The sequence below is a fragment of the Ailuropoda melanoleuca genome, chromosome 1 (assembly GCF_002007445.2).
Source record: "Ailuropoda melanoleuca isolate Jingjing chromosome 1, ASM200744v2, whole genome shotgun sequence".
NCBI classification, from domain to species: domain Eukaryota; kingdom Metazoa; phylum Chordata; class Mammalia; order Carnivora; family Ursidae; genus Ailuropoda; species Ailuropoda melanoleuca.
The window spans coordinates 165,950,400-165,967,066 of record NC_048218.1 but is presented as its reverse complement, the minus strand read 5'-3'; the positions used below and the strand labels follow the sequence as shown (position 1 = coordinate 165,967,066).

General features: G+C 42.5%; 1 protein-coding gene across 4 annotated transcripts in view; it reads right to left on the bottom strand.

Moving 5' to 3' along the window:
• The window catches only part of CREB5 (cAMP responsive element binding protein 5), a 403,489-nt gene that overhangs the window by 102,095 nt on the left and 284,727 nt on the right, over positions 1-16,667 (bottom strand). For all 4 annotated transcript variants that reach the window (XR_004628278.1, XM_034669652.1, XM_034669659.1 and 1 more), the window contains one exon: positions 3,415-3,541. Coding sequence is in view for 3 of the 4 variants with exons in the window: in XM_034669652.1 (XP_034525543.1) it covers positions 3,415-3,541 (127 nt within the window). In the remaining variant the exon portion in view is untranslated. The remainder of the gene's footprint in view (positions 1-3,414; positions 3,542-16,667) is intronic.

The window sequence follows — 16,667 nt, the reverse complement described above, 5'->3', positions numbered from 1 at the left end:
GTAGACTCTTGAGTCATACCACCTGGATTTAAATCTTTATGCTTCAATCACCTACTCACTGCGACCTTAGCTAAGTTACTCAGCCACCTGTGCCTCCGCTTCCTCGTCTGTAAAATGGGGGTAATAACAGCGGATCCCTCACAGGTTTGTTGTGATAGTAAAAGCAGAGAATACAGTGTTATCACTCAGTGGTTGACCGAGTGGGCTCTGGGGCCAGAGTTCCTGGGTTCAGAACTCAGGATGCTGCTTCTCAGCCAAGCAAGCTACTTGCCATACTTACCCCATTCGAACACTGGGGTAGAAATAGCACGTGCCTGAGAGGATTGTTTCATGGGTTGATGAAGTGCTTACAGAGGGACTAGCACATGGCAAGCACTCAATAAATGTTGTAAGCATGATGAACAGAACATGATACGCAGGGACACATATTAGCAGGTATTAGGTATCACCGTTATTATTTTTGTTATTATAATTGTTACTCTGAGTCCTGGCAAGACCACTCCCTGGTGAATTAAGGACACTGGTTATATAGCTCAAGCTATACAGACTTTGGGCTAGTCCTGAAACCCTGTGTCCTTGAACAAATTCCATTCCCTGGGTGTGGCAAGCTCACTTGTCACCAGCAGGAAGATGGGGCCAGGCCTCACTAAGGGAGCACTGAAGGGCGGGAAAGCCAGCGAGACGCCTGGGGACAGACAACGGGGCACTCTCCGCAAAGCAGCACACAGCTCAGCTCTTCATCCCGGCAGCAAAAATAACAAAACAATAAAAGTAACTGTGCCTCTACAGCTCACTGGGCTTTTGTAATTATAAATGAGTGTTCGTATTTCCAAATTATGTAAACACTTGACTTTCAAGATAGGAAATCACAGCACCGTGAAATCCTGCCTTGTTCACCACATCCCCAGGATCTAGCGCAGTGCTTGGCTCGTAGCAGGTGCTCGATGAAAGCATGTGCAATGAACAAATACATCATTTTGCTTCAGACCTCAGGCCTTGTGAAACGTGTGGCCTGGCAGTACGCACTGCAAATCAGTTAAGAATATGACCTCCACCTACAGAGAGACTGACCTTTTATACCAAGGGAATCATGGTTCCCCAGGGCAGGAAGTCTACGTGAAGACTATGTTTAAAATGCCAAAATCTGAGGACAGAAGCAGGGAGACTTGATAACAAGGAGGCAAAGGCCTAGATCTCTGGGACCAGGAACAATTAGGGTATCTTTTTTTTTTTTTTAGAGATTTTATGATAGTTTTCAGGAGTTACATTCGTGTCACTCTAAACCAAGGTTTCTCAGCCTCAGTGCTGTTGACATAGTCGGCCCAAATAATTCGTTTTTGAAGGGGGCTGTCCTGGGCATTGTAGAATGTTGAACAGCACCCCTGGCCTCTACCCACAGAGGCCAGCAGCAGCCTTCCCTCAGTTGGGACAACTAACAACAGTATCTCCGGATGGTGCCCAACAGTCGCCCTGAGTTGGAATCAGTGCTCTCGACTGCCACTCTGGTCACAACAGCTGTGCATATCAGTGACACGGGCTGGGGAACTCCTGTGGGGGTGGCATCCCTGACTTCCTGTCTGTATTGGCTCTTGATTGTACACCTGATCCTTTACTTTTGTTCTGAAGATCAACAGGAGGTCAAGTTGTACAATGAGATGATATGGTGGAAACCAGTGCCGGATACTTAGACACTAGGCCCTCTCCGCCCGTGTCCCACTTTTTGTCCCTGGAAATGTACAGTTTAGTCAAATGGGCAAAAAGGTCACTGAAGTGGTGTTTTTCTGGCTAATGGATAGAATTTACGAAAGGACACTACTTTTGGACAAGATGGATTTAGCGTGGAAAGGAAGACAGCTTATGGTGGGAGTCTTCATGTGCCTGGCTGGCTTGAATAAAACCTGGGCAAGTGGCATTGGTGGCATTGTCATAGCTCATCTGAAGATGTTGAAGGTGAGCACGGCCAGGAAAGTGTGTCAACTCCTCTGTTCCTTCTGGCCCGATTTTGCAAAGACTGTTTCTAGCCAGGACGACCCACTATTTATAGTAGGTGGGTCCAGTTCTCTGAATTTGGGCCTCCCAGCCCTTGACCCCCACCTCCACTCAGATAAATCGGCAAACTGCTCAACCTTCGAGAATCTGAGCTGCTCAGCATGAGTTGAGATGGGGTTCGTCACAGCTGTGAGGCATTAGACAGCTGCCTTCGACTTCTTACTCTTCAGCTTTTCATCCATAAAATGACTGCGTCATCACCACAATCCCATTCCCACAGGATCCCGACGACAGCAACATGAAGTGACAAACGTAGGCAATTCCTTACGATGCAAAAATGCTCTGTTGATACTGTTGTGGGAGGGGTTTCGTTGAATTGTCATATCATCTCTTAGGGCTTTGGGGAACACCTGTGGCCCCAGAAATAAGGACACCAGCCAGGCTGCCCAAAGCACAAGGCCAGGGAGGATGGAGCAGCACAGGGAGGGGATCCTGTGGAAGGAGAGCAAGGTTTGCTCTGGGATACTCTGTATGTCCCTTCTAGGCTCATGTGCTGTTTTGGGGGGGGGCGCGTATTATATAACGATTAGAGCGTAGACTCTTGAGTCATACCACCTGGATTTAAATCTTTATGCTTCAATCACCTACTCACTGCGACCTTAGCTAAGTTACTCAGCCACCTGTGCCTCCGCTTCCTCGTCTGTAAAATGGGGGAAATAACAGCGGATCCCTCACAGGTTTGTTGTGATAGTAAAAGCGGAGAATACAGCGTTATCACTCAGTGGTTGACCGAGCGGGCTCTGGGGCCAGAGTTCCTGGGTTCAGAACTCAGGATGCTGCTTCTCAGCCAAGCAAGCTACTTGCCATACTTAACCCCATTCGAACACTGGGGTAGAAATAGCACGTGCCTGAGAGGATTGTTTCATGGGTTGATGAAGTGCTTACAGAGGGACTAGCACATGGCAAGCACTCAATAAATGTTGTAAGCATGATGAACAGAACATGATACGCAGGGACACATATTAGCAGGTATTAGGTATCACCGTTATTATTTTTGTTATTATAATTGTTACTCTGAGTCCTGGCAAGACCACTCCCTGGTGAATTAAGGACACTGGTTATATAGCTCAAGCTATACAGACTTTGGGCTAGTCCTGAAACCCTGTGTCCTTGAACAAATTCCATTCCCTGGGTGTGGCAAGCTCACTTGTCACCAGCAGGAAGATGGGGCCAGGCCTCACTAAGGGAGCACTGAAGGGCGGGAAAGCCAGCGAGACGCCTGGGGACAGACAACGGGGCACTCTCCGCAAAGCAGCACACAGCTCAGCTCTTCATCCAGAAGCCGCTTTCTTTCCAGCTTAGATCTCAGCTTTTCCTGTACTGTTTTCAAAAGAGCAATGCTCAGTGGAAGTGAGAAGCACTTACTGGCATCAAGACGGCGGAAGATCCCGGCATCGTCGGGTTGGGTAGGGTCCCAGGCATGGAGGCTGGCATGGGCTGTCTCTGTCTGTTGTGGAGATGTAGCAGAGAAGATAGAGAGCCTGGGACAGGCCTGGCAACACACAGAAAAAGCAAACATTATTCCTGATGCCTTGGGGCAGGGGATTCACTGCCTGCTTCCCCGTGTCCAGAACCAGCGGGGACAACACCATTACTTGAGCAACAGATCAGATCCTCTGATGGGAGCCACATAATTGAGGATATTAGGGACATAATAACAAATAAAACACAAGCCTGGCTTCCTCTGCTGCTTCCTAGTTAATACATCAAATTCCACTTCATTTCCTGACCTCTGTTATCTAACTCATGTTCAATAGTCAACAAGTCGGTAAATCTCCTACAACCCCTGCTTCTTAGGGAAGGGACTTGGGGGTGAAATCCTGTGTTTACTTAGAATTCTCTGCCCTGCGGAGGATCTTGGACCCTGAGATCTGCGTATGTTTGTTTTATCCGCACCCTCCTGTGCCTCTGCCTGGAAGCCCTCCTGCCTTTATTCTGGATATATACTTTCCCTGTCTGGATTCATAAAGCCAACTTTATTCATGAATCCCCAATAGAAATCTGTTTTGACTTTTTTATAGTTCTCCACTGTGGGTGGAAAAAACAAAAAACAAAAACAAAGCAAGGACACAGACCAAAGCAGCAGGAATGAGGTTCATGCCACTGCCGCCAGCCTTCCTGAGGCAAGTCCAGAGCCCAGCCCCCAATTACCAACCCCTCATTTTATAATAACTGGAGGTGTTAGGCTGTTTGACAGAAACTGATTTTGGCCTGACCTGCAGAACTTGGGTAAGCATTCCTCCGGGGAGTACACAGTTTGAGCTTTTGCTTCAATTTGCCAGAGAAAAAAAAATTTTTTAGGACTTTAAATTGATTTAATGAGCCAGGGAATGTGTGGCTGAGGGAAAAAGGAAATTATTTGTGTTTATGAAAAATGGCAAATAGGTGACCTCCTCAGCTAAATTCTCAATCTCCTGATACTTTTGCTCTGGGGAGCTGTATAAATGTCAAACCATTCAATGAAAGATTAAACAAATAAAACAAAACAAATAAATAAACAAACACCCCCTGGGACCTCTGAGCCTCCATGTTAAACTACCTTGTCCTGAATGCCATAAACAAAGCTACTGCTTCCAGAATGAATGTGTTTTCTTTAAAAAAAAAAAAAAAAGATTCCTTCATGCTAAGTGCTGGGTAATGATTGCAGACAGAGATGTCCTGTGTGGTCCAGTGCCTTTCTGTGCTTCAGGGAAGGAGAGTCCCACCCAGAGTAGCATGAGAAGCCTCTTCTTGGAGCTCATGTGCCTCCCGTGGCTGACTTGGGGAGAAGTGGGGATTGAAACAGGGAGAACAACACCACCACGCTCTTCTTTCGCATTGTTGTTGAAGTCTCAAAGATGAGGTTTTCTACTCTTTTAGCCTAACAGCTCCTTTGCGTAGAGCTGGGCATCGCAGGCACAGGGATCTTAGAAGGATTAGTCATAAATTAGTCCATATTTCTATGTTTCGGAAGTTACAGAAATGAAAATATAAAAGAATATAAAAGCTTTACCCAGACTCCATGCAGATGGGCACACACGACACCCAGCTCTAGGAATAGAATGTGTGTATGAACAGTTACATGGAGAGGCCACCAGAAGTAGCCTGGAACAATAAAATGAGTGTTTTCAGAAAAGCAATTGCGGGTATGGGTATTTCTTAATGTGTGCCCTTGGGCCCCCTGGAGTACAGATTAACAATAGACTTAGTAGGGTCTTTGAAGGTCCTTCACCTTTTACAGTTCTAGGAAATGGCTAGTTCCCATTGGTCCAAAATTCTACAGTCAGTTGTACGTTCGCTGGGTCTCAAAGCCTACCTCATTCAGAGGTGACTAGCTCTAGTCAGATAGGGATTGATGTGCTCTGTCAACAGACAAGGTTTGCTTTATACTCTCCAGTCTTAATGTTTTGTTTGCGACCTTTGCTGGAAAGAAAGCAGCTGTATATCAAAGTATGTCATCTTTAATAATGGTCAGTTCCTCCAAGTGCAAGGTTAGTAATCTGAACTGCCCTGTTTTATAAGGAGAAAGATTCATGAGACCATCTCTACAGAGCGTTGTTAATTATCTATCCATCTACTCGCCTACAGATATCCAGACAGAGAGATGTACACACACACATCCATACATTCATGCATACATAGACATACATCTAAACATGCATACATACAACCTTCTACCATATGTCTTTCCCCCTAGTCACCAGAAGGAATGCTTTGGGTATAGATAGGGACAAGCGAAAAAAGACAACTGGAAACATTTTATAATGATTTGCCATATCCTCCTCATAAAGAAAGGGCAGCATATTATCATCATTTACATTTTGTTTCCAACATGACATATTAATGATAATCTTGGTGATCAGTTTCTATTGATGAATCATTTTTAGAAAAGAAATCAATGAAACAATGCTTATATGAATGGAGATGCAAAAGTAATTAAATTTAAAATGAGGTTTCACTCCTCACACAACTAGGGAAACCTCCCAGCTGGATAGAGTAGCTGGGGAATGGTATGCTTCATTTAATCAGTGTTCTTATTAGGTCAGTTACTTCCACGCCATGCATGGATGTACTGGATTTTTAAATATCAAGCATTCCTTCATTAATTAAGAAAGCTTTTCAGGGTACTAAGTTCCCTTGAAATTATAATAATAATTGCCTAATGATAGCAATCAAACTAATTAGCAATATGTACTTGAAAGAGAAATGGCTATTTGAGAACTCTGCATATTTGGATTCTGAATAACTCTGAATTATTGTTTTACACAGATTCTACATTTCATTTATTTATTTATTTATTTATTTGAGAGAGAGAGAGCACGCACATGCACACACGTGCACACACAGTGGGGAGGGACAGAGGGAGAGGGAGAGAGAATCTTAAGCAGGCCCCATAACCAGCGCGGAGCCTGACACGTGGCTTGATCTCAGGACCCTCAGATCATGACCTGAACCAAAATCAAGAGTCAGACGTTTAATAGACTGAGCCACCCAGGTGTCCCTACACAGATTCCATAAATAATTTCCCAACCCATGCTGGGAACAAAACTGGGGCGTTTTCTAAGTTTCTTGCTTGGGCTTTTAAAACTACAAAAACTGAAAGAAAAAAAAAATCTACTCCTACTCATCGCTGGGTATACAAAGGGCTAGAATGAGGTAATTATGTAGCTTGGCCCAATAAATAATAATTTGTTCAGAATATTCTGATCATTGAAGCAAGAGTGGTATCAGAATAATTACATTAATTATCTAATTCCCCCTTTGTGTATATAGAAATAATTATTAACACATTGCACTTGCTTGAAACTTTTTATATTGTACTTACACAGTTTCATATTTTTCAAAATATTTTCACGTTCATGTGACTTGAAACAATGTCACGTGGTAGGTAGGTCAGATTACCCCCATTTTACTCAGAGTAAGCTGAATTCAGAAACATTTAAATGTGCCCAAGGTCATATGGGTCATGAAAAGAAGCAGGGCTCATATTCAGCTTGCAACACAGGGCTTCCCCCATCACACCTTGATGGCTCCCATAACTAAGTTGTTATTGATTTTTTATACCAAAATAAAGTCACGGTCTATTTCCTTTGATATCCCCACTGCCCCCTGGACTTGGCGACGAAGTGGTAAGATTCTGCAGTACTGCTAACACGAGAAGTCACTCATCCATGTGAAATTATGTTTTCTTCCTTTAAAAACAAAAAAAAACAAAAAACTTCCCAAACAACACATCAGTTAGACTCTGAAAATAAGATGGCAAATCGCGGCAAAGTTGTGAAAACAAAGACCCAACAGTCTTTCTCCAGTGCAGGCTTGTTGCCATGAGCTAATAATTCCAGACTTTGAGCAAGCCGAGCCTCCTTTTTAATAACCATATGCCTCTAGGTAAAGTATTTCTACTAAAAATTATTGAGGCATGGAACAAGGTAAGATGTGTGAGCTCATGTTGGATTGTTCAATTACTAAACTGAGTCCCGTAGCATTAAGAGTTTTCCAACTTGACAGATTATTCCTCTTAATACACTTGTATAAACATACTGCTTACGGCTGAAATCTATGTAAGCTTTTCTTTCAATTAAAATGTCAAGGATGACAGACTGTGTTTTCAGTGTCCTTAACAGAATGAAAGGTACCACAGCAAGCGATTTCATGTCCTCATTTTTACCCCCAAAGGATGTTTTCCAGTCTAGGGGTGTCTGAAAAGTGAGCTCTGTGTCTGCCGGTCTTTGCCCTTGGACAAGCCCAACTATCTTTAAGGAGCGAGGGGCCAGTGATTTTGTTTGGAAGTCTCAGGAGGGTCACTGCAGATTGCTCTCCTTTCCCAGGTCTTGAAAAGATCCATGGCACGCTGGGTTGCCTATTTAACTCAAGACAGATAAATCTGCCAGATGCGTGGTCAGGTAAAGAGAAGAAGCAAGCAGTGAAAAAAAAAATGAGGTTAAAGAATTGGAAGATCGATATGAGCATCAAAGTCCAACCACAGACATCTAAGAAATCGTGAGCAGGTAATAAATAACAACAAAAAGGACTCAGAAGGACTTGGTGCGTGCAGAATCATATGAAAAGCTTTGAAGCAATAAAACGGAAAGAATGGAAAGGGCAGGGAGCAGGGGATCTGGGTGCCACCGCCCTTAGAGTTTCTGACTCTGGGGGAGAGACTTTCTTCACTTTGAGGCTCTCCATTTCGTCATCTGTTTAATGAATGGATCAGACTAGAGGCCATCTGCAAATGCCCTGAAGCTCTGAAACTCAGATTCTAGAACTTGAAAATGAGATGTTGGTAATCTCATGAGACTATATGTTCTAGTGTGATCAGGGTATTCTTCATGGCTCACGGATGAATCCATGGAGCTTCCCCGAGCTCCTGCAACATGGCAGGGGTTCAGCGTCTGTACTGAATGGAATGGAGTCAGTACAGCACTTAGTTCTTAATGTCAAAAATACACTTAAAATATGAATAAACCGCAAATAGAAAGTATCTCTAAAAAGCAAGAGAAGTTGCTAAAAAGGACTTGATACATCCCAGGGGGTCCACACCTTTTCCTCATTTACATGTAACATAATTTCACACGCAGACTAGAGAAAGAGTATTGCCCACTACCATTGTATTTGCTTATAAAGAGAAATGTGCTTTCTTTTCACCTTCTTAAGTGAACTATTATGGCCTAAAATGGCAAACTAGTTTCTGTCTAGGATGGGGAGACTGAAGAACTAAAGAGAGGAATAAAGACTCTTAAGTGTTAAGAGAAGACTGTTTGTAACGAGCAACGCTTATTCTATCATTCTCCTCCTAAGTGAAATTTAGAAATTCCTATTTTTGTAAAGAGAGCAAACTGTAAGATAATCAAGTAGAACATGAAACGGAAAGATAAGGTAGTTAATTTCTTCCATGGGTGATAATTACATTATAAAATGGGGTAGTGAAGGACATGGGCTCAGAGGATGGTCTGCCTAGGTTGGAATCCCAGGTCTGCACCTTGCTAGCTGTGTGACCTTGGGCAAGTTACTTGGCCTCTCTGCGCCTCAGTTTTCTCAACTATAAAATGGGATGATAGAGAAATTTATCTCATGGCCTTAAATGAGTTACTGCATATTAAACACGGTCGACCCTTGAACAACGCGGGCATTAGGAACCTGAAGTCACTGTGCAATAAAAAAATCCACGTGTAACTTGAGTCTCCCCAAAATTAACTACAAGTAGCCTACTGTTGACCAGAAGCCTTGCTGATAATATGAACAATCTATTAACACATATTTTGTATGTTATATGTATTATATACTATGTTCTTGTGGTACAGTAAGCTAGAGAAAAGAAAATATTGAGAAAATCATAAGGAAGAGGCATACATTGACAGCACTGTACTGTGTTTATTGAAAAACATCCACATATAAGTGGACCTGTGTAATTCAAACCTGCGCTGTTCAAGGGTCAACTACATATTTGAGTATGTTCAATAAAATTAGTTGTTTTTGTTATTATTCTTCTGAAACCCAGACCAAGCAACAGATTAATCACTATACTTCAATCAAAGAACTGGGGCTTAAGGCTGGGATCTTAAAGTTAACACCAATCCACCACTTTAATTAAAGAACCACAGCCTAACCAAACGCCCATAAAAATGTCCCAAACTTCCTGCATCTATAAGATATTTCTTTAAAAACGCATCAACTTTGGATTCCCAAACGCTTCTGCGGAGGCAAATGGACTCCTCTCACCCACAGTTTTACAGAATTTCAAAATGATTCACACTATTTCTCAGAAAGGATCTTTGAAAATATTTCCTCAAAATGGAACCAAACTAGTTCCCCAGAGATCAGTTCTCAGTATCTTGTTTTTCCTGAAAACAATGACAAAAATCCAACAGAAGCAATAATTGGGAAAACAAGACAGCTCTCTGGCCCATATTTTAAAAGACATCATATTACCCGTATCTTTTTTTGAATGAGCTCATGCTCTGCACCAAGTCTCACTGCCAAGCTCCTAAAGTTGGATGGCAAATGCAATATTTCCCCTTTTAACAAATGGGGAATTTGAGACAAAGGAGTAGACAAATTTTGGTGCCTGAGAAAAGGCACCAAAATATCAGCAGAATTCAATTAAAATATGTATTTTCCATTTCAAAGCTTTCTTAGGCTTAAGGGAGGACCTCTGGTAAAGATCTGGAACCCCCTGCATGATTTGTACCCCGCCCCCTTCCTCCCCTCAACCAACTTTCCTATGATAACACAGACATTTGGGTGTCTGGGGAGAGATTTTTGCCTTTATATCTGTATCTTCGCCCCATCCTTCCTAAAGAGCTAGTAAAACAGCCTTAAAGAAAAACAGCAAATTCTCTAGCTCATCAGAGATACCAGTAAGCTTGGCTCCTTGTGACAGAACTGGACATGGCTCCAAGGCCATCACACTATGTGGCCCCTCACTGCCTGCCCAGCTCATGGCCCTGGGCTCCACACCAGTGCCATCGCTGACTTCCTTCCAGCTTCATGGCATCGCCACCTTCCTTCCTGCCACAGCCTTGAACGTGAGTAATCCTCACCACCTTCTCTGGGCAACCACACCAGGTCAGGGCCTTTTCTGGAGCGCTCTCACCCTGCATTCTTCCCTAGTAACACTTCTTCACCATTTATTCAATCAACGAATAAATAAAAAATCAAATTAAGCATCTAATACACATCAGGCTCTGTACACACTCATTTCAGAGTGGAAAACTAGTTTGGCAAGTCAGGCCATTTGCTTAACAATTCATTTACAAATTCACAATTTGTGATAATATGATGAAAAAGAAATAGATCTGTTTCATGATCTCTTGGAGTTTACCACCTCAGGTCCCCAGTTAAAATTCTTCAATGATTTTGAGTGATTTTTAAAAGGTCTCTGTTCCCAACTAGACAATAAACTGCATAAGTGAGAGATTGTATCTGCTCTGTTTTTAGTAATAGAGATACTTCAGAAATGTAAGGAAGTGCATGGTACCTAGCAGGTGTCAATAAATACTTCTTGAATTCATAAGAACAGAGCTATCAAGGAACTCTTCAACTGGCAAAAGATTGCAAGAAAAGGGTTCAATAAGTTATCTTTGCTAACGAATGAGAAGGACTTAACTGATTTACAAGTCATAAGTGAAACTCCAATTTATATTAACAGGCTAATAAAACCCACTTCTGTTCTTGAAAAGCATAAATGGTTACCCTCGAAGTAATCTGTACTTTTTAGCAGTGCCCCTTAGATTAAACTCAAGCCTTCTGATGAGTTCTAGACCCATTTGTTTTTGCATCAATTAAATTAATTTCCATTTGAAATTATATTCAAGGCATTTCATAAGAAAAGGCCAAGAATAATTCAGGAACACTCATCTGTCTCCAATCTATATAATGTTTTAAAAATTGGATGCCTGCCCTGCAATAAGGCTGCACTTTATAATGTTCAGAGCTCTGGGCTCGGAGGTACCAGTTACACCCACACCACGGTCAACTAAACATCTCGTTTCTGCTTTGCACTGACTTATCGATATTGACAAGAACACTTTTGTAATCATTATCACCAGGGGTGTCGGAAATTAAATTTACCACGCAAGATAAATTTAGGCCTCCTTTTTTTATCAATTCTGTACTACTGCCGCCTTTATTTTATAGATGTAGTATCTGATATCTTGGAAATGTAACTTCTTTTTCTTTAAATAAAAGCCTGGCTGCGAGAGAGCCAATGGTAGTCATAAAATGTAATACAGCGAACAGAGCTGCATCCTGCTGGAGTCTGTGCTGGGTTTTATAGCATATATGCTGTATCTACTCAGGCAGAGGAGATGTTTACTAGTGCTTTCAAGTGTTCTAAACAGAGAGAGCAGGAATAGAAAGGGAGATGTAAATTTATGGCCATTCTGTTAAGACTATTAAATCAATCTCTTTTTTCCCCCTCTTTAATGACTGATTTCTGCACCATTAATCTGAATTAGTCATGCAGTCAGCCTGATTCATTTAAGTTAACCAAAAACACGGTTGGATTGGTTTCTGATGTACTATTGTCACAAAAAAAAAAAAATCCGTTTTCAAAATCTGATATTTTTTCCCTGTAAAGAGCTAACAGCTCTTTTAAAAGGCCCTTTATAAAAGGCCCTAAATGCCTGAACAGTTCGGCTTTCGCCATGGGTCAGGCTCAAAGACATGACGAGATGGCTTTTCAATTAGCCAATAACTTCTCAGTTGCATCAATTATTCATAAAGTTACACTTAGAAAGGGCAAGTAAATTCAGATCAAAGACATGAAATGATGATTTCAAATGCAGTCTCAAATACACCATATACATCTGGCTGGGGAAAATTTTTTCTTTATAGAGACGTATCTCTAAGTAAAATTTCTTCCTGTTTCTAAGTCGTTAATAAGCTTCCTCCTTGCTTCATAAGGACAAATAAGGAGCCCTCTGATTATGAGCCTTGTCATTTACATGTGATTGCTGCTTGCATTCATTCACTATCAATGAATAATTCATGGGAACATTCACTAACACACTTGTCTGGATGCTGTGTAGGGGCAGAGCTCCCTGAGCTTACAAACGCCCACCCCCACCCCCAACTCTTAAGTCAGCAGTTCTGTTTTGCTTTCTTCTGGCCTCGCAGCTTGTCAGTTATCATATTTTAATGAGTAAGTCGCGGTGGACTCCACACCCTGTACAGTCGCTCCATACCTATGATCCAAATATATAGCATCGTTTTGCAGCTGAAGGACAAAAGCTCCAACTGCAACAGCAAAACCAGAAGGGCTCTAGAAAAGATCATCTGGACAACCTCTACTCCTCCTTGCACTTTGCAAGTTCTCGCTCCTAGATCACCCCCACTAATGCCTTCACCTAACCTCTTCCTGAAGCTCAAGGCAGGGTCTCTTAGACAGTCTTCAAGTACCTCTCCCGGGAGACCCAATTTATAACACTCTCCACCCAGCCACTCGCCAGGATTATTTCAGCTCCTTAGGAAGAGGCGCTCAAAGCGATTAGCTCCACGGCAGCTCCACGGGCAGGAGAGGGGATGTGTCAGTGATGCGGGAGGAGGGGCTTCGGCCGGCTGTGACGACAGGCAGGGACGCAGGCTGCTAAAAGCCCGACTCCTCGGGTTCTGTGCTGAATGATAAAGTAACACAAGTGCTGAGAGGGCACTCTGCCGTCGAAGGAAACACGGACAAGGAAAGAGGCATTGCTTCGAGGCTTAGCAAACTCCTCACCGGGTTACATCCTGACAGACAGCTGCAAACTCTAACCCAGGGCTGTAATCAAATCACCAGAAACCGTAGGAGAGGGTGTGAGAGCCTAAAGGAAGCCTTGTCAGACCCGGCTGAACACGATGGGGGAAGGGGGGGAAGGGTAGAGAACTTGGAGAAGTACTGAGAGGCCAGAAGGGGAAGACCTAAATGGAAAAGTAAAAGGAACAAGACAGGGAGATGACGAGAGCAGGCTTCAAGTTTCCAAATTATTATTTTCAGAGAACGGTGACCAGTTACCCTCGAAGCCAACCAAAGCAGAATAATAACTGTAATAAAACAGAAGCACATGGCATTTACGTTAGAAGAAAGAGTATCTCCCGAGAACGAATTGTGTAAAACAATTAAATGGCTTACTGAAGTTTTGGAATTTCCTCTTATTAGGCTCTTAAAAAATAGATTCGTCCCCGTCTGGCAGGGTTTCTGGGGAGGAGGATGAGGAACTGGCAGACTTCTCATAGTCCTAAATTAGGTCTATTATTTTCACTTATTCCAGTCAGAGTGGCTGACAGAAATGATAGAGATAATGCTGGCTGCCATCATTAACCAGTAAATCGAATAAAGCAGCCTTGTGTGGCTGACAAGGCATAGGCTTTGGGCTGCCTGCTGGCCCTGACACGGCCCATGAGTGTGTGATCTGTACTGGTCATTTAACTTCTCTGTTTTCTCATTGGCAAAAATAGGGCTATACTACCCACTTCCTAAGTATGGTGTGAGGGTGCTTTGATAATCATATATGAGGTAATATTATGTACGTGTTTGGCCCTTGGAAGATGATCGATGTATATTTTATTCAAGAGATGATTAATCTATTTTAGAAGAGAAAATTATTGCTAGTGTCATTCTATAATGTAAAGTAAAACAATATGGTTCTCAATTTCAGGGTGAAGTAGTTTGGAAAAACGGCCCAGAAATGTCCAGCTTCTCCAAGGGATCTGAGTGTCTTTTCCGTCACTACGAGACCTGGTATCTCGTGGTAGATCATCTTCGCAGATGCTCTCAAAACCTGCTCTGATTTCTCCAGGCCAAGCTGATCCCTGCTCTGTGTTCTCACAGCATGTAGTAGTCTCTCCACCAGACTGGAGAGAAAGTATCACAAAACTCAAAGCCTGGTGCATACTAGGAGCCTTATAGATGGTTGTTGAATGACTTAATGAGGTTACCTCACTGTACATGGTCTCTCATTTCCTGGTAGCAGTACCTCAATGACCCAACCGTGACAGGCTTCTTATGGGTCAGGATAACTTGAAACACTGTCCTGAAGGGACAGTCAACTTATCATTGACTTGAGCAAGGGGATGGGGGGAGGGGCAGAGTTTCTAGGAAACTGGTATCCTCCTTGAGCAACCTTTCCTGAGCTACCTTTCAAGTTCTCCCACTTTGCAGTAGCACTTATCATGAGCTAAATTGATATTAATCTCAAACACTTAATAAAATAATAGCAATAAAGTTCATAATAATGACACTTGGCATTTACTTTGCACTTTGCATCCAAGGATCTCAAAGGGTTTTGCAATTTTCAAAGCTACTCACAGGTGGGACACATAAGCAAAGAAGCCACTGCGTATGGCTTCCCTGTGGACAGAGCTGGTTTGATTGAGACTGTGGCCATATTATGTGCATAAACACACCCACTATCCACAAACACCCCCAGACATCCACATGCTAAGAGGCAAAAGTGATAAAAAGACATTTGGTTCCAAACACACTTTTATCTGTATCAACCTGGTCAAACCTCAGAACGTAGATTTGTATTTTGATAGACTTGTCTTATTAGGATACTTCTTTCACCCCCTCTTGGTGTATTTATAGGTATAATTGGAAAGTCCATGTCTGTTCTTTAAAGGCATAAAGTTGTAAAGGGCTTATTTTCCCTTTAAGTTCATTCTGAAGGAAATTTTGCTTAGGCTTAAGCATACAGGGGTTTATACATAAAGCATCTCTTCTAAGGCACTTTTCCCTTCCTTGGTGGCCTTGCATTTGCCAAAAAGAGTGACTTGCTCAGTTTCCCATATTATTCCCCAGACAGCCCTATTCCTACTTCCAAACAAATGTGGTATTTGGGGTTTCAAGTTTAAAATGTAATTTGGTATCATCTCAGATGTCTTCCTACAGCTTAATAAACATCTTCCCCAGAGGGACTTGGGATCTGATTTTAATTTGTGGTAGGGTTATGGTCACAGTAAATGTCAATTTTAGCTATCGACAATAAGCCCTACTAGAAATAGAAATTGTATGTGAATGACAGTACATTTATAGGATGTGTGGCATATTATGCTTGCTCATAGTTGACTTTTCCCCAAGAAATCCCTTCACTGGTCTGTGACGAAGTCTGGTTTCTGTTCAGGCCTCTGAATATCAGCCTCTCATCAGAAGAGAATGTGTCATTCTGAAGATCATAAAAAGATACAGCGAAGTAACCGAGCCCTTCAAGGTATGGCTTTGAACCCTAAACATGGTGCTGCCTCAGCCACTGCTTGGCCTGGTGATCCTGAGCTGTGTCCTCAAGACCTCAGAGTTTGTTTCTTCATGTATAAAATAAGGTGGCTGAGCCAATGTTCTTCAAGGACATTTTAAACTCTCAAGTTTATATAATCGTATAATCAAGAGTGAGTGGGTAAGCTGACTGACTTATGGACAGGCCCAAAACTATTTATTTTGGGGAAGCAACACAACAGTTGGGGGTGAGTTCTCTTCAAAGGTGGGGACAAATGGGTAACTTGTCACTGGCCTCTCTAGGACATTCCCTTTCCTTGAACAAAGGGCAGGTTTCAAAGATCACTGAGTACCTGTAACATTTAGCAAAGTAGGGCAGGAACCAGGAGTGCTGAAGAGTAAGAGAGGGGGGTAGTTTCTTCTCACACATGAACAATGATCCTTTTAATTAGCATAAAATAAAGGTTTCACTCCTTTGTGTACCAGAGTTAGTTACTTATTATTAAACAGAATCACATTCTTTAGGAGAGGTAGGTAAGGTCCTTAAATAAGTGGTTCTGTCTGTTCAGTGTGGTGCCATCAGGCCCATTGGGATTGGGAAAACATTGGGCATTCTGAGAATGACAAAAGTCCTCCAAGTCTGACAGCTGCCAGGAAAAACATTTTCACTACTAAGTAGTAAATGCTACCTTGCCCTACCTACTAAAGAGTTAGGATAACATTCCCTAAGTGCTTATGTTAAGCCCTATGGCTGATCCTGTCCGTGGTGCCTGGGATGGTTAATTTTATGGGTCTGCTTGACTGGGCCATGGGATACACCGATGGCTGGTTAAACATCATTTCTAGGTGTGTCTATGAAGGTGTTTTCAGAAGAGATCAGCATTTGAATGGGTGAACTGGGTAAAGCAGATTGCCCCCCCCAAGGGGGTGAGTGGGCATCATCCAAAGTGAT